Source organism: Acomys minous (genome assembly GCF_964271855.1).
Source record: "Acomys minous genome assembly, chromosome: 12".
In the NCBI taxonomy this organism is placed as follows: Eukaryota; Metazoa; Chordata; class Mammalia; order Rodentia; family Muridae; genus Acomys; species Acomys minous.
The window spans coordinates 90,366,521-90,386,819 of record NC_140493.1 but is presented as its reverse complement, the minus strand read 5'-3'; the positions used below and the strand labels follow the sequence as shown (position 1 = coordinate 90,386,819).

Sequence of the window (20,299 nt, the reverse complement as noted above, 5' to 3'; positions counted from 1 at the left end):
GATGAAGTTAGGCTCAGGGTCAGAAGGGTGCTGGAAGGCACGGTGAAAGAGGCCCCAGTTTACGGCCAGGCATTAGAAGAAGCCCCTTCAGATTGTGTGGGGGAGAATTCCAGTTGGTGAAGCGTTTTAGAAGGGCCCATCGTAGAGAAGTTTGGGGACTTGGGGATGAGGGTGGAAACCCATCTCTGCTGACGTCGGGAAAGGATCATAGTTGCCTGACTTTCCATCCGCAAGGAAAACCTTCTGCCTTAGCTTTTTGTTTGGCTTGAGGTTTTTGTTGTGTTGTGTTGTTTCTTTGTTTTTTGTTTTGTTTGTTTGTATGTTTTGTTTTGTTGGTTTTCTGAGACAGGGTTTCTCTGTATAGCCTTGGCTGTCCTGGACTCACTTTGTAGACCAGGCCAGCCTCGAGCTCAAAGCAATCCACCTGCCTCTGCCTCTTTGAGTGCTGGGATTAAAGGTGTGCACCACTACGCCCCGGGAGTTTTGTTGTACTTTTATTTTTATTTTGAGACAAGGTCTCACTATGTAACTTTGGCTGGTTTGGTTTTACTACGTGGATGAGACTGGCCTTGAACTCACAGAGTTCCTCTGACTTCCAATTACTGGTATTCTAGTCATGCACCACCATGCCTGGTTTGGCTCCAGTTTTGACCCATTAAAGTGTCTTCAGTCACCCCCAACATTAAGGAGGCTGAGGCAAGAAGATGATGAGTTTGAGGAGACCAGCCTGCCTTACATAGTGAATTCCAGGCCAGTCTGGACTACACTGAAAGACCATCTCTCCAAAAAAAAAAAAAAAAAAAAAGGTACCGCTGAGAGAGTTCAGGTGGTAAAGTACCTGCCAGTGGAACATAAGGGCGCGGCTATAATCCTCAGCATCTATTTTAAAGGGCCAAACCCACAGCACTGGCAAGGTAAAGAAGATTTCTGGGGCTTCGCGGCCTGCCCGCCCAATAGATTCAGCTTACCATCAGCGACCCTGACTCAAACGCTACGGTGGCTGGCCCCTGAAGAAGACATCCAAAGTTGACCCCTGGCAACCACACACGTGCCACTCACGTGCCACGCGTACACTCAGATATACGAGCCTGCGGATCACAAACACACACGGGCACGGTACAGCCCATTCTCTGCTTCAGGAACCGCCTGTGAGTCTAGTAGCGGTGTGTATATGTGGTGAAATCCCAGAAAAGCATAAAATTAATGGGGTAAACGGGTCTTTTCCTCTGCCAAGGTGCGGCATCTTCCCACGTGCACTATTAGAACGCTGTAACTTTGATTTTCCTCTGGGCTATTTTGCTGCAGCCCCGAATTATTTGTATTTCCAGACGCTACTATCATTGTTCCAGACCGTCTTCAATTTTGCCTCCCCCGCCCCCAGCCCCCGACCCCCTCCTAGCCATCTCGGGGGGGGGGTTCAGTGTAAAACTACCCTTCCACTTCTTTACCCTCCAAACCCCTCCCTATCTTGTCGAGCCCCCCAAGACTCCACCCAGCTAGCCACTACAGCAGCCAATAGCTGAGAACCTTGATTTGCATAGCTGCGCGGGGGCGCGGCGGAGGGAAGGGGGAGGGACCAGGCGACCTCCTAAATCAAAGTTGGGAGGCTAGGACTGGGCGGAGGGGCCGCGGGGTGCAGGGCTGGGGCCGGCGGGGGGAGGGGGAGGGAGATGGGGGGCGGGCGCAGAGGACGGCGGAGCCGGCCGGACTCGGACAGCTCCAACGCTCCCTCGCTCTGCTCATCCGCGCATCCCCACTTCCCTCCTCCTCTAGCGGAGCGCAGCATCCTCTGCAGACCCTTGGTCCTCACACCCCGGGTCGTCCCGGTTCCGCGTCTCGGGGTAATTGCCTCCCTCTCCCACGCCACAACTTTCTCCTCTGGTGCCTGGGGCTAGGGGGCTGCTTTGCCTGGGAGGGTATCTCCTGGGGTCACTGGAGAGCAGCCACTGGAGAAAGGCTTGAGAGTCCCAAAGAGACGCCTGTCACCCACAGCCTGCCCCCAACGGGCCTGCCGTCGGGTCTCCGCACCCTCTCCCTCTTTATACCCCAACCATGACCGAAATGAGCGAGAAGGAGAATGAACCGGATGATGCGGCCACTCATTCCCCTACAGAGACCGTCTCCACCCTCCAAGAAACCAAGGTAAGTCGGGGGGTGCGCGAGGCCTGGCCCCGCCTGGGCATCTCTGACTTGGAACGCTGATCACAGTGGCGGGGTCCCTATGGGGTCACGGAAGCTAAACATGGTCCGCGTGACTCCTAAGGCTGCGCGCCGTGCCCGGGAGGGAGGAGAAGGTTCGCGACGAAGGGACCCAAGAAGCAGATCACACGACCACGACCCGCCAGAACGCGCGAGGCGCCGACGCGCTCCGGCTCCCTCCTGGGCGGTTGTAACTCGGCTTTGTTGGAGGGAATCGGCGCAGCGGAGGCGCAGGGCGTGTGTGGCCGTGTGTAGCGGGTGTGGGCCGGTGTACGCGCGCGTGTTTGCGTGCGAGACGCACCCCTCCCGTGGCCGCCAGATCCGTGTCTGCGGCTCCCCTGTACCCCTCTCTCCTGTCTCTCTGAATTCCTTTCCACAACTGTCTCCTCTCTCTGGGCGTGCGTCTCTCCGGTCCTCTCTGCTTCACTACGTGCTTTTCTGTGTGTCTCGGGCGTCCCTCTCTGACCCACAGCAGCCTGGCGTGCACCTCGCGGACGGGTTAGGTTGGGGTCTCCTAAGGCCGCGGCCCCGGGTACGCAGCATGTGAGCTGGCGCTGGGGGCTGCGGCAGCGCAGGGCCGTCGGTGGCGGGCGGGGACCGGGAGTGTTGCAGTTCCAGAGCCAGAGGCGCCCCCCCCCCCCGCTCCCCTCCCGCTCGGAGAACCGGGAGAGGGGAGGAGAGAGGGCAGAATCAAAAGAAGAAGTCATCATAATTAATGAATGTCATAATTAACCCTAATTATGTATGATTGTTACTCTTGCGGGAGTCACAATGAATAAATTATTCTCCTATGAAGGCAGGCGGAGCCCAGACTGCAGGCACTGAAAGGAGTGGGGGAAGCCTACGCGTTCCAGCTCCCACCCCTAAGGTGCCTACCCTTCCCCAACTTCTAGGCACCCTTGAAGTTCTGTGGGAAGCTACCCAATCATCTGGGAATGGGAAGAGAGGACCCTGTGGGAGGCAGCCCTTTCCCCTCCCTAGACTTCAGGCCAAGACTTCCTCCTTTCTCCCTTCCATCCTGGTCCTGTGACCAGGAAAGACTTGGTGAGAACCAGAAATGGGTGGTGTCTTGGGGCCTCTTGGGGGTCACAACCTCCTACACAGGGCTTCCCACCGAACCATCTTCCTTCTCAGTTCATCTTGACGATCTCTCGGAATATGAGGTTAACTCAAGGTCAAGGTCATCACCGCAGCGAGCGCAGGGAGTTGAACAGGCTAAGCATGAAGTCTGACTGATGCTCTCCAGGTAGCTACCGGTGGCGGGCACCTGGGTACCACTCGGGTTCGTACCCTTGCTGCTCTCCATGTCCAGGTCTCTTGGCCTTTTGAGAGGTTTTCCAAGTATCTTTAGCTGGGGTAGAACTCACTGTATGCCGGTGGCTGGTCTCAAACTTTCGAACATTCTCCTGTTTGGATCTCCCGAGAGCTAAAATCGCAGCTGAGAGCCACCATACCTGGGTCCCTCACATGCAAGGCTTCATCACACAACTGGCCTTCTGCTTCCTTCTAAAAACGAGACTCTGGCTCCTGGCCCACATTTTAGACCCCTTAGGGTGCCAAATCTCTCCTGAAAATCAATGAAATGGGAGATTACTGCTTGGGTTATCTGTGACATTCAAGGAAGAGCCTGGCAGCTGGGCCTCACAATGAGTTCAAATTCTCCAACCTCCTCATCCGCCCTATTCTCACCTGTGCAGATAGACAGTCCCCCTGCTGTCTCCCCCAGGGACTGGAGGGGCTCCCAGTGCCCGTCACATGAGAATCTGTCTGCTCCTGGCCCTCTTTAGGAGCTCCCCAAGGCAGGCAGGAGCCTGGAATGGTGCTGCCTCAGCAATCCCACAGGCTGCAAGCTCAGCTGTGTGGGGAGGGGGGCCAGACTCTGTCAGAGCTGTAGCTCCCTCCTCCGGTCCAAGGACCCCCCAATGTTATCCGATCTGGGTCTGAAGCACGGAGGGTCTAGAGGAGTTGAGGGGAGGGATTGCGCAGCTGAGCCCACCTCGTGCCAGGCCATTTGGGGGCCAGCCTTGGCTCCTTTCATCCTTGGGTAGGATTCTGAAATGACCCTAAAGGCAGTGTGTCAAGGGGCAGAGGTGGGCAGGGAGAGAACTCAGGGCTTGTGTCAGCTTCCTTCAGCCCCTTACCAAAGAAAGCTTGTGCCTCTAGACTCCACAGAAGGAAAGATGGAAAAGAAGCATGCTGCCCATCCAACTCAGTGTGAGGCAGGTTCAACAAGGGGCCGGGTGCCCAGGAGCCAGCATTCTGTTTTTAGTCATCAGCTTGGTGCCCCCAGGCACTTCTCGCCAGCCTGAACCCAGTTCAGGGTCTTGGCCCTGTATCCAGCCTACTCAGCAATCCCCTAGGTAGGTCCACTTTCTCTTAGGATCCTCATTCATCCTATAATATTACTTATCACCCTCTTTGGTGTCATCCTAGAAGACCCAACCATGCCTGCTTTGCCATCTGAGTCATCTCTTGCCACATCTGACACCACCCACTGCCAGCTGCCTAGTACCGTTTCAGGAGATGGCATGGGAAACTGAGGGGAAAAAAGGAGCCTCCAGGGAGCTTTGAGGGAGAGGACACTGGCAGATGGGGCTCCTGCCCTGAGAGGGGTTCAGAACAGACCTAGTGGTCTGCACCCCATGCCAGACAGTCTGCAGGTGCACTGGGAGGGAACCAGACCCAAATGAAACAGCTTACTAAAGTGCAGGGCACAAATGGCCCCTGCAGTAGAGAAATCAAGATAGCTGGTGGGGCTGGGTGGTGGGGGCCCAAGCCTTTCATCCCAGCACTTGGGAAGCAGAGGCAGACGGATCTCTGTGAGTTCAAGGCCAGCCTGGTCTGCTGAGTAAATTCCAGGAGAGCCAAGGCTACACAGAGAAACCCTGTCTCAAAAATAAAAAGCAAGAAAGATAGTTGCTAGGATTAAGTGAGATGCTTGTCAGTGTCTTGGTCACTGTTATGTTGCTGTGAAGAGATATCAGGATCAACTTTTGTTTTGTTTTGTTTTTCGAGACAGGGTTTCTCTGTGTAGTCTTGGCTGTCTGTGAAAAGCTTTGTAAACTAGGCTGGCCTGGAACTCACAGAGATCCACCTGCCTCTGCCTCCTAGAGTGCTAGGATTACAGGGGTGCACTACTGTGCTGGCCTTCTGTTGTTGTTATTGTTGTTGTTGGTTTTTTGAGATAGGGTTTCTCTGTGTAGCCCTGGCTGTCCTGGACTCATGTAGACCAGGATGGCCTTAAACTCATAAAGATCTACTTGCCTCTGTGTCCGGAGTGCTGAGAAGTATGTGTCACCAAGCCCAGCTATGCCCAACTCTTTTTTTTTTCCTTTCCTTTTTTTTAACTGTTAAATTTTTTTAACTTAAAATTTTTATTTATTATTTATACAGCGTGTGTGCCTGCACACCAGAAGAGGGCATTAGATCTCATTATAGTTGGTTGTGAGCTACCATGGGAATTGAACTCAGGACCTTTGGAAGAGCAGACAGTGCTCTTAACCTCTGAGCCGTCTCTCTAGCCCTATGAGTAAGTCCTATAAAGGAAAGCATTTGATTGGGGCTGGCTTCCAGGTTCAGAAGTCTGGTCCCTTATTGTCATGGGGAGAAGCATGGCGGCATGCAGGCAGGCATGGTGCTGGAGAAGGAGCCGTGAGTTCTGGATTGGCAGGTGGCAGGAAGAGAAACACTGAGCCTGGCTCGAGCTACTGAAACCTCAAAACCCAACCCAGCCGGGCGATGGTGGCGCACGCCTTTAATCCCAGCACTCTGGAGGCAGAGGCAGGTGGATTGCTGTGAGTTTGAGGTCAGACAAAGGGAGTCCAGGACAGCCAAGGCCACACAGAGAAACCCTGTCTGGGGGGAGGAGCCCACCCCCAGCCCCATGACATACTTCCTCCAACAAGGCCAACCCACTCCAACAAGGCCACACCCACTCCAACAAGGCCACACCCACTCCAACAAGGCCACACCTTCAATAGTGCCAGCTCTCTGAGTCTACGGGGCCATTTTTATTCAAACCACCACATCAGGTAAGAGTGCTTACCACCAATCCTGATGCCTGGAGTTCAATCCCCAGAATCCCCCAACATGGTGGGAAAAGATAAACAACTCCCATTAGTTGTCTTCTGACTTCCACACATGTGCCATGGAATGTTCATGATCACACACACACACACACACACACACACACACACACACACACACACACAAGTAAATAAATGTAAAATGTTGGGGACCACTGCAGAGAGCAGGAATCTAAAAAGCTGGAGTCGGGCATGATGGCACATGCCTTTAATCCCAGCACTCGGGAGGCAGAGGCAGGTAGATCTCTGTGAGTTCGAGGCCAGCCTGGTCTACAAAGTGTGTCCAGGACAGCCAAGGCTACCCAGAGAAACCCTGTCTCGAAAAACAAAACATAACAAAAAGCTGGACTACCTGGCCTGGTAGAGTCACCAAAGTGACATCTCCGGGGTAAGCAGGGTTAGGGTTAGGGTTAATGTCCAGCCTACCCTCTGGCCAAACCCCTTGGCATCTACCAATCACTCCCACGTGGCAACTCCATTCTTGCCCTCGTCTCTTCCTGACTGGGATCTGGGGCCCACAGCTGAGTTAGGAACTCAGCAGGCAGAGCAGAGACTGCCCTGGTGCCTGGGAACACTGTGTTCCCGACGCCTCTGGTACCCTCGCAGAGGCTGCTGTTGGCACTGCATCCCGGGGAGAGGGTAGACCAACAAAGGGCACAGGCTAGAGTTGGGGAGAGGACCTCAGATTTACAGGCATCGCTCTGGAAGCAATGGCCTCGGGGAAGGGAGCCTGACTGATGCCTTCATACAGCGGCGTGTCTGATGTGACTAGGAGGGAATAGTCTAAGCCAGAGCCCAGAAAGCAGTAGAAGCTGATAGGCAAAAGCCACAGGGAGGCGCGCTTCAGGGCTATATAGGGAAGTACTTCCTAGCAACTGCAGTTGCCCAAAGATGGAGTGACTATGCCACGAGGGAGTGTGTTTCCCAATCACAAGACGTGACCAAGAGCCATTCATCCAGAGACCAAGTGGCCAGAGCAGTGCAATGGGGGCTGGGTGGGGATTGGTCCAGGTGTCCAGTCTTTCTGGTCCCTTTTAGCCCTGGATTCCTTGATGGAGCCAATAGACAAGTCTGTGGACCAGCTGAAGGATGGCACGGGCCAAGGCACTGATTATTTGATCTGGTTATGTTATCTGAGCAGCCCGCGTCAACTGAACAGGTCCTGACTCTGCTCCTTGTCAGCCGAGGAGGACTCAAAGCCGGAGTCACTTAAGTCCATTAAGCTTTAACCCTCATCTGAACCGTGGGACAATGACAGTTTGCCCCAGAGGGCAGCCATGGATTCAGTGGGAGACTGTGTCGGTGTCCTAAAGCTGAGACGCTTTAACGGAAGCCAAATGTCTGCCTGGCTGATCTATCTGGACCCCAGAGAGTACCCAGTGTCGCCTCCTCCTTCTTGGCTGTGGGGAAACTGAGGCTCGGAGAAAGGAAGAAAAGTGATTTATACTCAGTCAGATAAAATGTTCAATTTGCCCTCTCTGAGTTATGCCTTGAGTGTGCTCTGTGCCCCTGAGTAGAACATTGGTGGCAGGAAGTGGGGGCCAGGAAGGGTGGCAGTGGTGTTCATCTTCCTCTTGGATCCCCCATCAAAGCCCTATAGTCCTGTTTGGGACTGGCGGCCACAGCCTGACCTGGGCAGGTATGCGTGGTCTAATTAGGTCTTCATTAGCCTTCTGGCTCGCCACTGCCACCTCTGCTCCTTAGCACAGGCGTCCAGGGCCCCAGGCCTTGCTTCTTATGGACTCACAAAGAAGCCCACAGTGCTGTCCAGGAAGCTGAGCTTGGAAGGAGAGGAACAGCTCAGCGTGCCAGACACCCCAGGGCTCTGGCCTCCCAGCTGGCACAGCAGAGCTTGTCTAGTGCCCAAACATCCCCTCTGTTTCTCCCTCCATTTTGCTGCCCGCTGGCCTCTGGGAGGCTGGAGGGGCCACCACTTCCATCCTTTTGGCGTACAGAGGTACTAGGCAGACAGCCACAGCACACAGGCTGCCTGGCATGCCAGCTGGGAACCCTGGCCAAGACTCCCTGCCTGGAGCCAGGCCTAGGCACCCCCCCCCCAAACCTTTTTCTATTGCTGGTGGAAAGGAGTGGCCAGCGATAAGGAAACTCTCCATAGGAAGAGAGACCGGCGAGGCTCTGAATAAGGAGATACAGGGAGGGTGTGTTTGAGCCAGGAGTGCGAAGAACTCCGTCCGACCTCACAGCAGACTGGCCCTGGCTCCACAGTGTCGCTGGCTTATTCAGCGGAGGCACCGTGACTGGGTACTGAGTGTTGGGTTCCTTGAAGACTGGAGGTGACAGGGCCTCTGCCTCACTCAGTCTCAAGAGAAGTTGGAAGTTTACGAGAGGAACCTGAGCTGGTGCGGTTCTGTCCTCAGGCAGGGCCGGGAAGCACCAGATGAGGAAATGGGTCTACTTATGAGCTTCTAGGGGGGAAAGAAAGGCTCTTCTCATACAGACAGGGGCCTCTGGAAGTATGGAAGGCAGAGAAAAGGATATGAACACCAAAGCTCCCAGGCATAAAATGGGTGGGTAAGTTTGAGATTCCTGGTGTCTGGGCTGCGGGAAGACATAAGTGGGGAAGGACAGACAGCGTCTACTCACCTGCCAGGGATGATCCCCATGGGAGCAAGGGTATTGGACTGTCTCGTGAGGATCCAGGATAGGTTTGTTCTTTCTCTCTCTTTTTTTTTTTCTTCAAATTTTATTTTATGTATATGAGTGCTCTATCTCCACGCACACCTGCTGGGAATTGAACTCAGGACCTCTGGAAGAGCAGACAGCGCTCTTAACCGCTGAGCCATCTCTTTAGCCCAGGTTTGTTCTCTTTAAGATAGGATTTTTTTTTTTTTTAAATCATGAATTTGCGTGTAGCAATGGACATGGGAGCTCAGGAGCTCCACAGAGCCCAGGAGAAGGCACGGAGGCCCTGGAATCGGAGTTAAAAAGGGTTGTGAGCCACCATCCTCCGTGGGTGCCAGGAAGTGAACTCTGGTCCCCTGTAAGAGCAGTGCACGCTCTTAACCACTGAGCCATCCAGCCACAGAAAACGTTTATTAGCAAGGTCAGGGGTCATGGCCCTGGGAGCTGGCCAGGGGTCCCAAACTAGACTTTGAACTAAGACAAGATAATTATGGTGATAAGCTGGCTGCAGAGGAGGGACGGGAGCCATGGCTTGGGGAAAGAATCAGCCTTGAGGATGCATACAGGTGTGTCCCCTGACTGACTTCCTACCTGCCCCACCTGTCGGAGAAGACAGCAAGATCTTGTCTCAAACAATAAAAGTAGGTTTTTACAGGTAGTAATGGAGCATGCCTTTAATTATAGCACTCAGAGGCAAGTGGATCTTTATGGGTTCAAAGCCAGCCACGGCTACATAGTGAGATTCTTCTTCTTCTTCTTCTGTCTTGGCTGAACAGCCTTGGCTGTTCTGGACTTGTTTTGTAGGCCAGGCTCACCTCGAACTCACAGTGATCCACCTGCCTCTGCCTCAAAATGCTAGGATTAAAGGCATGCGCCACCACCACCCAGCTTGACTTTCTTCTTGAGATCAGGTCTCATGTGTCCCAGACTGGCTTCAAGCTCTCTATGTAGCCCAGGAAGATGACCATGAACTTCTGATCTTCCTGCCTCTGCCTTCTTAAGTGCTGGGTTCACAGTCGTGCAAAGCTACCCTTGCTTTATTCAGAACTGGAGATCAAACTGAGGGCTGTTGTACTGGTTATTCAGGAAGTGTAGCTCAGTTGGTAGAGTGCTCACCTGGTATGCTTGTCACTCTGGATCTAATCCAGAGCATAAGGTAAAACTGGACCTTGTGGAACACATCTGTAATCCTAGGGAGGCTTCCTGAGTATCTTGTGGAGGCTGCACTAGAGCTGCGGGAGCACCAGAAGTAGAAAAAGAAGCCAGGCTCCCCAGCACTTGGGAGGCAAAGCCAGAAAGATTATCTTGGAAGCTGGACATGGTGGCACACGCCTTTAATCCCAGCACTCAGGGAGGCAGAGGCAGGCGGATCGCTGTGAGATCGAGGCCAGCCTGGTCTACAAAGTGAGTCCAGGACAGCCAAGGCTACACAGAGAAACCCTGTCTCAAAAAACAAAAACAAAACTAAACTAAAGATTACCTTGGTACAAGGCCAGCAGGATTGCCTCTGCCTCATGAGTGCTGATATTAAAGGCGTCCTCCATCACACCCTGCAAAAAGTCCCTTTTTATTGCTTGTTTGATACAAGATCTTGCTGTGTAGCCCATGCTGGCCTCAAACTTCTGACCCTCCTGCCTCCCTCCCCTGAGTGCTGGCATTACAGAAGTTTGCCGCCACATCCAGACAAAAGTGTAGTGTTTTGTTTTGTTTTGTTTTGTTTTAAGGTGCAGGGGGCAGGAGTGTGTGTGTGTGTGTGTGTGTGTGTGTGTGTGTGTGTGTGCTGGTTTCATTGGGTCAGCCTTAACTGTCTGGAGGAGACCAGCGGCTGCTCCTTGACCACACGGGTTCTGTAGTCTCCACCCCCTTTTTTTTTTTTTTGGTTTTTTTTTTTTTTTTTTTTTTTGGTTTTTCGAGACAGGATTTCTCTGTGTAGCCTTGGCTGTCCTGGACTCTCTTTGTAGACCAGGCTGGCCTCGAACTCACAGCGATCCGCCTGCCTCTGCCTCCCGAGTGCTGGGATTAAAGGCGTGCGCCACCACTGCCCGGCTGTCTCCACCACTTCTAAGCATGTGCCTGGCCAGCTAGAACTCCCATAAAAACCCCTGCCGGTTCCCACGGGCTCTGGGAGGCTGGATGGTGGGAGCAGGTAAGTCTCTGGTAGTTTCCTGTTGGCTACAAGCCTCAGCTCTAGTGCAGCCTCCACAAGATACTTAGGAAGCCTTCGCTGGACAGCCCCTCCAGCCTCGCACTCACAGCTCACTCCCTCTCTTGCCAGCTCCAGCGATTTAAGCGGTCCCTCTCCCTCAAAACCATCCTTCGAAGCAAGAGTGTGGAGAACTTCTTCCTTCGCTCAGGCTCTGAGCTGAAGTGCCCAACAGAGGTGCTGCTGACGCCGCCGACCCCGCTGCCTCCTCATTCTCCACCGCCTGCACCCACAGACAGGAGTCTACCCACCCCAACGCCTTCCCCCTGCCCGGCCCCACGCCCCTTGGCACCACTCAAACCAGTGAGGCTGCACAGCTTCCAGGAACATGTCTTCAAGAGAGCCAGCCCTTGTGAGCTGTGCCACCAGCTCATCGTAGGTAGGTGCCTGAGCCCCGTGGCAGGCACGAGAGAATAAGCCATGGACCTGACTAACAGTGGCGGTCTACGATGGGGCGTGGGGGTGGGGGGGGTCCCATGTCTAACTGTGCTTCTCTCCCTGGGGGGGACAGACGAGTGCTGGGTTGGGGCTGGGCTTTCGCTCACTGCCCCGAGCAGTTGCCTAGCAAGTCTTAGTCCTTGGATTCTGTGTTGCCAACTCTGGGAAAGAACAATAGTGGTGGTTGTGCCCTTTGTTGCTCATTTTTTTGTTGGCTTTGCTGCCACTGACATCTTTACTGTAGGAGGGAGAGGTGCCAGGCCCTGAAGTCCAGCACAAAACTATTAAGCATCTGCATTTTCCCCATGTTCTCACCCAGCCTTTTTGTTTTGTTCTGTTTTGTCTTGTTGTTGTTGCTTTTTTCCCCCCTCGAGACAGGGTTTCTCTGTGTAGCCTTGGCTGCCCTGGACTCACTTTGTAGACCAGGCTGGCCTCGAACTCACAGCGATCCACCTGCCTCTGTCTCCTGAGTGCTGGGATTAAAGGCGTGCGCCACCATGCCCAGTTTTTTGTTTTGTTTTGAGACAAGGTTTCTCTGTGTAACCCTGGCTGTCCTGGAATACACTCTGTAGACCAGGTTGGCCTTGAACTCAGAGGCAGGTAAGGGCCACCATCTGGCCCTTAGCCAGGCTTTGCTGTTGTTTTGCTATTGTTGTTGTTGTTCCTTGTCCAGTTCCTTGTCCACGGGACTGTCCTTTCTCGGCCATTTCCTCTTGCTGAACTCAACCTCTCTCCTAGGAAACTCCAAACAGGGCTTGCGATGTAAGACATGCAAAGTCAGTGTCCACCTCTGGTGCTCCGAGGAGATCTCCCACCAGCAATGCCCCGGCAAGACAGTGAGTGCGAGCTGTCATGTGACAGGAATGAGTGAATGAACCCCTCCTGGCCAGCTCCTCCTGTGGGGTGGCCCTGGGCTTGGGGCGGGGCCAAGCTCTCCACAGGTCATTATGGTTCTGTGTTCTCTCTCTGCTTCCTTCTGCCTCAGTCCACCTCTTTTCGACGGAACTTCAGCTCCCCACTCCTGGTGCATGAGCCACCACCAGCCTGTGCCATGAGCAAAGAGTCCCCACCTACTGGTAAGTGCCCCGCATCCCATGGCCCGGGTTCTCAGAGGTCCTGTAAGACATCTGCACAGCTTCATGCCTGAGTCACACTTAGTCCTGGTACTCACTACTTCCTTCCCCTGGATGCTCCTATGCTGGATGTAGGCTCCATTTATTTGTCCGTTCGTTCATCTCTCACCCAGCAATTTATTGAGTACCTGCTCAGTTTGAGGCAGACAATGAGAGACAGCACTGATGAATGTAAGGCTGAGTTGGGTCTGGTGCTCTGTGCCAGGCATCCCAGCACTCAGAAGGCCGGAGAAGGAGGTTATAGGTGTTCAAAGCCCATGGGTATATATAGAGTCTTGAGCTGTCTTAAAGAACAAACAATGCAGCCAGGCGGTGGTGGTGCAAGCCACGCCTTTAATCTCAGCACTTGGGAAGCAGAGACAGGTGGATCTCTGTGAGTTCGAGGCCAGCCGAGAGTTCCAGGACAGCAAGGGCTGCACAGAGAAACCATGTCTCGAAAAACAAACAAATAAATGGTTAAGGTTAAGGTTTAGGGTTAAGTTAGCTCAGCAGGTAAAGGCACTTAACCACCAAACCTGATGACCTGAGTTACTCTCCCTGGGACTCATATGATGGAGCTTCAAGGGTTGGCAGCCGGGTACCAGGCACTGAAAGGTGGGTGCTTAGCAGGGAGCAGCGGGAAGGTGGACCCAGTTTATGAGACCCTGCGCTACGGCACCTCCCTGGCACTGATGAACCGGTCCAGCTTCAGCAGCACATCTGAATCCCCCACACGGAGCCTGGTACGCTGGGCACACAAGGGGAGCCCTAGCGGGAGGGGAGCTGAGCATGCTATGGGCAGAGGGGCTGATCTTCGTCCTCCTCCGCGTGTCTCCCCAGAGTGAGCGTGATGAGCTCACAGAAGATGGGGAAGGCAGCATCCGCAGCTCAGAAGAGGGGCCTGGTGACAGTGGTAAGCCAGAGTGAGAAGAGGCACTGGGACAGGAAGAGGGTAGGGCTTGCATCCCTTGAAGCCTCACACCTTGGCCTCGCCTTGCTGTTCCCAGTATTCACAGCCCCAGCTGAGAGCGAAGGATCAGGACCTGAGGAGAAGAGCCCTGGACAGCAGGTAAGCCAGGCCTTAGCTTGGAGCCCACAGGCCAGGGTAGGAAGCAGTGTCACTTCCTGTCATTGATCAATATGTAAGAGCACGCTCCCTGAGACACGCCCTGCTTCCTCCCTCATGTGTCCTCAGTCCCCAGGGGGAGGCAACAGTCAAGATAAGAGGCATGGGGTTTGGAGAGATGGCTCAGAGGTTAAGAGCACTGACTGCTCTTCAGAAGGTCCAGAGTTCAATTCCCAGCACCCACATGGTGGCTCACAACCATCTGTAATGAGATCTGGTGCCTTCTTGTGGTGGGCAGGCACACGTGTGGGCCGAATACTGTATAAATAATAAATAAATCTTTAAAAAAAAAAGATAAGAGGCATGGAGGTTTGCGGGGGGGGGGGGGGGGATGTCGGGGGGGGGGTGGTCTCCACTGTCCATTGCTCCAAACCTACTCTCCCAGGGTCAGGCAATTCTTGGAGACAGAGGACAGAGGGTATCTTCTCTCTCTAAAGCAGCCCCCAGGGTTAGAGAGATACACATTAGGCCCCATTACTTACCAGCAGTTCACTCTGACCTACCTACCTCACAGACTCCCCCACCCCCCACCCCACCCCCGCCACCCAGGACAGGCACACTCACAGTAAGTGGACAGTGGGCGGAGCAAGGAGGTGCTCACCATCACTGACCTGGAACTTTTCCTCCAGCCCCCAAAGCTGCCTCTGCGGAAGGACGTGGGGCCCATGTACTCCTACGTGGCACTCTACAAGTTCCTGCCCCAGGAGAACAACGACCTGGCTCTGCAGTGAGTCCTTTCGGTGGCCTAGCCCCACTGGTCCTGCCTGACCCCTACTGACCTTGGAACGTAAGGTGACTGGGACCTTCAGGAATGTTCTTCTTGTATACTGTACCCACAGAGGGGCTGGACTTGCCCAGAGTGATGTGGTGTGGTGTCCTGTCTCCTGGCCGGTTCTGGGCTGTTCCAGGGAGCCTGATGGACCTGTGATCTCAGTGGCCTCTAAGGGCCCTGGGAATCCTCTCTCAGCTAACAGGGGCATGCGGGGTACCTGGGTACCCACATGCTGCCCCGACTCTCTTTTTTTCCCCAGACCTGGTGATCGAATTATGCTGGTGGATGACTCTAACGAAGACTGGTGGAAGGTGAGAGGGCAGGATGGGATGGATGGAGGGTAGGGGTGGGGGTGGGGGAGACTCTGACCTTCCCTTCAGGGCTCAAAGACCTCCCCTTCTTCAGCAGGCTTGCCCAGGCCAAGCCCAGGGACAACCCTTGGGTCTTGCTGTCAGTTTCACCCTCTCTCACATCAGCTATGCCCCCCACCCCCACCCCCTGCTCGCTGTATATGGCCTTCCAAGGCCAGAAGCCACCACCAGCTGGGGGCTGGAATAATGAGAGCCCAAGGTCTGGAGGACAGTGGCACTGGCTCTGAGTAGGAACTGGGTCTGGAGAAAGAGTAAGGTAAAGCTAGCGCTTAGGCTCACTGCCATCCTCATCCTCAGGGCAAGATGGTGACCGGGTTGGCTTCTTCCCAGCCAATTTTGTGCAGCGGGTGAGACCAGGGGAGAACGTTTGGCGCTGCTGTCAGCCCTTCTCTGGAAACAAGGAACAGGGCTACATGAGCCTCAAGGAGAACCAGGTGGGTACCAGGGCCCTGCTGGGGTTGACGTATGGGATAGATATTGAGGGTGTCAAGTGCCCTGCAGGAGGGGTCTGAAGGCCTGGCACAAGTGAGGGAGCAGGATAGAAATGAAGACCTTGGAGTTGGTAGAGTGCTTGCTCTGGGTCCCATCTCAGTAGTACATGAACTAGTCCTGGTGGCACAGACCTGTAACCTAAGCTAAGGCAGGAGGATTGTCTTGGGTTTAAGACTGTGTAGCAGCTGGGCGGTGGTGATGCACAGCTTTAATCCAGGTACTCAGGAGGCAGAGGCAGGCAATCTCTGTGAGTGAGAGGCCAGCCTGGTCTATCTACAGAGTGAGTTATAAGGACAGCCAGGGCTATACGAAGAAAGCCAAGGTTACATAGTGAGACACCCCCCCCCCCCATCTCAAAAACACGAAAGCAAACCAAGGGATAGGATAGTAAGGCCCTCCCTGGGGACTTGAGCTGGTAGGCAGTTGACGTCAGAGGCAGTTAGAATAAAACAGAGCACTAAGTGATGAAGCCAGAGGCTCGGCTGTTTTCTGTTTGCTTTTCATTTATTTTTTATGTGCAGGGGTGCTTTGTCTGCATGTACTTCTGTGTACCATGTACATGCCTGGTGCCTACAGAAGCAGGAAGAGGGTGTTGGCTCCCCTGAGACTGGAGTCACAGATGGTTTTAGGGTGCCATGTTGATGGTTGAAGTTCAAGCCAAGGCCTCTGAAAGAGTAGCGAGTGCTCTTAAGCCAGTGGCTCTCAATCTTCCTAATTCTGCAACCCTTTAGCACGGTTGCTCACGCTCGGGTGACCCCCAGCCATAAAACTATTTCATTGCTACTTCATAACTGTACTTTTGCTACTGTTAAGAATCATAATATCTGCCAGGCGTGGTGGCGCACGCCTTTAATAACCCAGCACTCGGGAGGCAGAGGCAGGTGGATCGCTGTGAGTTCAAGGCCAGCCTGGTCTACAAAGTGAGTCCAGGGCAGCCAAGGTTACACAGAGAAACCCTGTCTTAAAAAACAAAAACAAGGGGCTGGAGAGATGGCTCAGAGGTTAAGAGCACTGACTGCTCTTCCAGAGGCTCTGAGTTCAATTCCCAGCATCCACATGGTGCTCACAACCATCTATAATGTGATCTGATGCCCTCTTCTGGTATGTAGGTGTACATGCAGGCAGAGCATCATAAAAAAAAAAAAAAGAGCACTGGCTGCTCTTCCAGAGGTCCTTAGTTCAATTCCCAGCAACCACATGGTGGCTCACAACCCTCTACAATGAAATCTGATGCCCTCTTCTGGTGTACCTGCAGACAAAGTACTGTGTACATAATAAATAAATTAATCTAAAAAAAAAAAAGAAAGAAAAGAAAAACAAAATAGAAAAATATTCATAATGTAAATATCTGATATGCAGGATATCTGATATTCAACCCCCAAAGTGGTCTCAACCCACATGCTGAGAATTTCTGAGACTTAACCATTGAGCCATCTCTCCAGGCCTCACTTTTGGTTTTTTGTTTTTTTGTTTTTTTTCGAGACAAGGTTTCCTCTGTGTAGCCCTGGCTGTTGTGGACTCATTTTGTAGACCAGGCTGGCCTCGAACTCACAGGGATCCACCTGCCTCTGCCTCCCGAGTGCTGGGATTAAAGGTGTGCGCCACCACGCCAGGCCCCACTTTTTGTTTTTATTAGACAGTGCTTTACTATGTTGACCTGGCTGGCCTGGAACTCAATATGTAGGCCAGGCTGGCCTTGAACTCGCAGACATCTGCCCACCTGTGCCTCCTAAGTGCTAGGACTTAGTGTGCCCCTGACTAGATTTATGCACTGACTGTGCCCTCTGGCTTGCTGGGTAACCTCCCTTTTCCTCCTGCCACCTCCTTTGTGACGTGGGATGAGGATGGGGTGCTGGTTTAACGCATCACTGGGTTCAGCCCCGACGCCCGACCCACGTCCTGCTTGCTATCCCCTGGGTCCTAGTCTCGCTGCTGATCCCTCCTAGGGTCTGCCTGCATCAGCTCTATCCACACCAGAGACACCAGCCCCGTCCTCCCTTGGGGCAATGCCGTCAGCAATAGCCATTCCAGGCCTCACCTCTCTGTTTCCACTCAGATCTGTGTAGGCGTGGGCAGAAGCAAGGATGCTGATGGCTTCATCCGCGTCAGCAGTGGCAAGAAGCGGGGCTTGGTGCCAGCCGACTCCCTGGCAGAGATCTGACAGAAACCAAGAGAACTCAGATGCCACACCCCTGCCCGTGCCTGGCTCTTGCTTCTGGCCTGAGAAGGAGGCCAGCATCCTGGCCATACCCTCCCTCTCCCCGTCTCTCTCCTAAGCATCACCCACTCCCCACTTGGGAGCCTTCTGCACTGAGGAAGGTTTTATTTCTTGGGTGGGGTATCCTGAATGGGGAGATCTTCTGGGGCTTGGGGGAAGGGAGTCAGAAGTGGGAAGAAAAGAGGAAGCTGACAGGTATAGGCCCACCCAGTGCCCAGGTACCACCTAGTTGGGTTGCCACAATGAGTCCCACCCTAGGGAGTCGCCTGCTGTCTCTCAGAGACGTCACCTACCCATACTGCCTTTGCATGCCTGAATCTTCTCTGCCCACGGCCTTTGCTTGGGTCTGTGTATCCACCCCTGTGAGAGGAGGGCCTTTTTGCGCTGTTCCTGGGTCCTCCTCTCTGGCTTGAGATGGGGCTGAGGACCGAGGGGGAGCCCTGAATTTATCACCTGTCATTCCTTTAATTCTCAGGAAAGTTCAGGAATCTTTCCCATTACTTGAAACCCCCCTCCTCCCCCGGGGGCGGGGGGTGGGCGAAGGAGCAAGGGCAAGGCTGAGGGCTGGAAGGGATGTGACATGTAGGAGACCGTTGGGCAACCTCACTTCTACCTTTGTCTACTAGAAATTGGTGTCCGAGAGCAGGCTGGACAAAGACCGAGCTGAGAACGAGACCCTGGCCCCTGCTTGGTCAAAACATTTCACTGTTAAGAGTCCGGAATCCCTGTCACCAGAAGCAGCTGGCTAGGGGAGTCTGTGGTTGTAAAGCTCTGCCCCTCAGGTGGACCAAAATGACCTTCTTAGTGGGCTCTACAGAGGTCATCCCTGGGAGGAATTCCTTGAGAGCTAGAGGGAAGGATATGGAAAGTTCTTTTTGGCCAAGATCAAGTGATGGTCTAGGAACACCCCTAGTCCTCCTGGGCAGGACAAAGGATCTCTCTCTCTCTCTCTCTCTCTCTCTCTCTCTCAAAGGCTGCTTTTCCCCCCCCCCCTGGTGCCAGCCGTCCTCCTTCCAAGCTCAGAAGTCTCCTTTTTGTGCCCTGATCATGTCAGCCAACACCACTCCCCAGCTGTGGGCACAGTCATGCCTTCCACACCGTGAGAGGACACAGATTTTCCTACCCAACACACCTTGCCCCACTTTTCCCCCTAAGAGGGGACTAAAGCCACACTGCCCTGTTTGCTGCCATGAGGCCCCCCCCTCAGCAAAATCCCCGGGGCGGGCCCAATGCCCACTGTACATGAGGCTGCATGACGGGTCTGTGGAGGCGTTGCTGAGCCCCCAGGCCCATAATTAAAAGATTCTTGTCTCAGCTTGTCTGCCCTGTGTATCTGATTGGGATATGGAAGGTGGGCAGAGAGCTGGGGCATGGGCTGAGAGCGGAAGAGGTCATTGACCTCTAAAAGGAGGGGCATCGGAGTGGGATGTGCTAGCTCGGCAACGTGGGGAGGACCAAAGGAAACAGAGTCAGACAAGGGAGGTGGGGCCAAGGCCACTTCGGGGTTCTACGTATTCCTGAGTCGCGCAGGGGCGGACCCACAGACGCAGCCTCTCCTGCTATAGCTTCCGAGGCCGCCTTAGGGCGAGGGATCCACCTCTCCCTGCAGCCCCCCAAGGCTGAGATTCAAACGAGGTGGAAGGGACAGTGGCTGGCGGACGCTGGGGCCTTGCGATGACTCAGCAGCGTCCGTCATCAGAAGCCTGGCACTAGCGGGTGGGGGTGGAGGGAGGAAGGAACGGTCGCGGGAGGGGTCGCGCGCACCCCTCCGGGCCTTGCCGCCCACCTGCTCCAGCCAGGCGGCAGCCTTCCCGCGCCTGCCTGGCCGCGTCACTCGCACGGCTCTCGTGTCCTGGGCTATTTATAGGCTCAGGGAGGAGCAGGCGAGTCGGAGGCTACTGTGGGGGTGTCAGGGCAGTGACTGTGCTGCCAGGCCGCAGAAGGTGGGAATCTGTCTGTCTTGACAAGTAAACCCTCCTCCATCGAGTCTGGGTCCCCGCCTCCACCTTCTGAGCTAGGTAGGCTGGGTGGGGCCAGACTGTGGTTCCGCCTCCTTGAGCATCCTTTGGGTCCCTTCATCCGTGAAAGTAAACGAGGCTGAGGGTGGGTAGGGTAGAAGGGCAGCCTTCTCCTAGAATCCCTTGCCCTGAAACTGGAAGGGAATTTCACTCGCTTGTCCCAGTCTACGTGCTTTTTTTTTTTCTTGCTTGCTTGCTTGCTTTTTGGTTTCTCGAGATTTTTCTTTTTAATAAACCAAACCAAAACCAAAAAATAGGATCTTGCTTTGAAAACAGGGTCTTGCTTTGAACTCAGTAATCAGCCTGCTTCAGCCTCCCAAGTGCTGGGATTGCCTGTGTCAGGTGTATGCCTGGCTCGGGAGGCATAGAGAGAATATGTAATCCAGGCAGTCCTGAATTTCTTGATGCTCCAATCTCCTCCCGAGGAGCTGAGATTACAGGTGTGCACCCTGCCTGCCTTGAAAGGAGTTCACATAATTAAACACATGGCGTATCGCACGTGGAGCATGCCAGGAACTTCCTACTATTTGGTTCACTCAATGACCCAAACCATCCATGTTGAACCCTTTAACAGATGAGGACGCTGTGGTAGAGATGCCGGTTCCGTGGCTTACTGAAGGTC

The 20,299-nt window shown here is 54.0% G+C and overlaps 1 protein-coding gene and 1 long non-coding RNA gene across 2 annotated transcripts; one reads left to right on the top strand and one right to left on the bottom strand.

The window, feature by feature from the left end:
* The first annotated feature begins 1,671 nt into the window (after positions 1 to 1,671).
* STAC2 (SH3 and cysteine rich domain 2) lies at positions 1,672 to 18,973 on the top strand. The gene is made up of 11 exons (XM_084751142.1): positions 1,672 to 2,142; positions 11,203 to 11,509; positions 12,307 to 12,404; positions 12,554 to 12,644; positions 13,311 to 13,423; positions 13,521 to 13,593; positions 13,688 to 13,749; positions 14,436 to 14,533; positions 14,838 to 14,889; positions 15,216 to 15,383; positions 17,498 to 18,973. The coding sequence occupies exons 1-11, from the start codon at positions 2,053 to 2,055 to the stop codon at positions 17,600 to 17,602; spliced, it is 1,257 nt and encodes a 418-aa protein (XP_084607268.1). The 5' UTR covers positions 1,672 to 2,052; the 3' UTR covers positions 17,603 to 18,973.
* Positions 15,407 to 19,750, bottom strand: LOC311580007. The gene is made up of 3 exons (XR_014773333.1): positions 19,446 to 19,750; positions 17,480 to 17,598; positions 15,407 to 16,107 (listed from the first exon to the last, which is right to left on the bottom strand). It is a non-coding gene; the product is annotated as an uncharacterized lncRNA (long non-coding RNA).
* Positions 19,751 to 20,299: the final 549 nt, after the last annotated feature.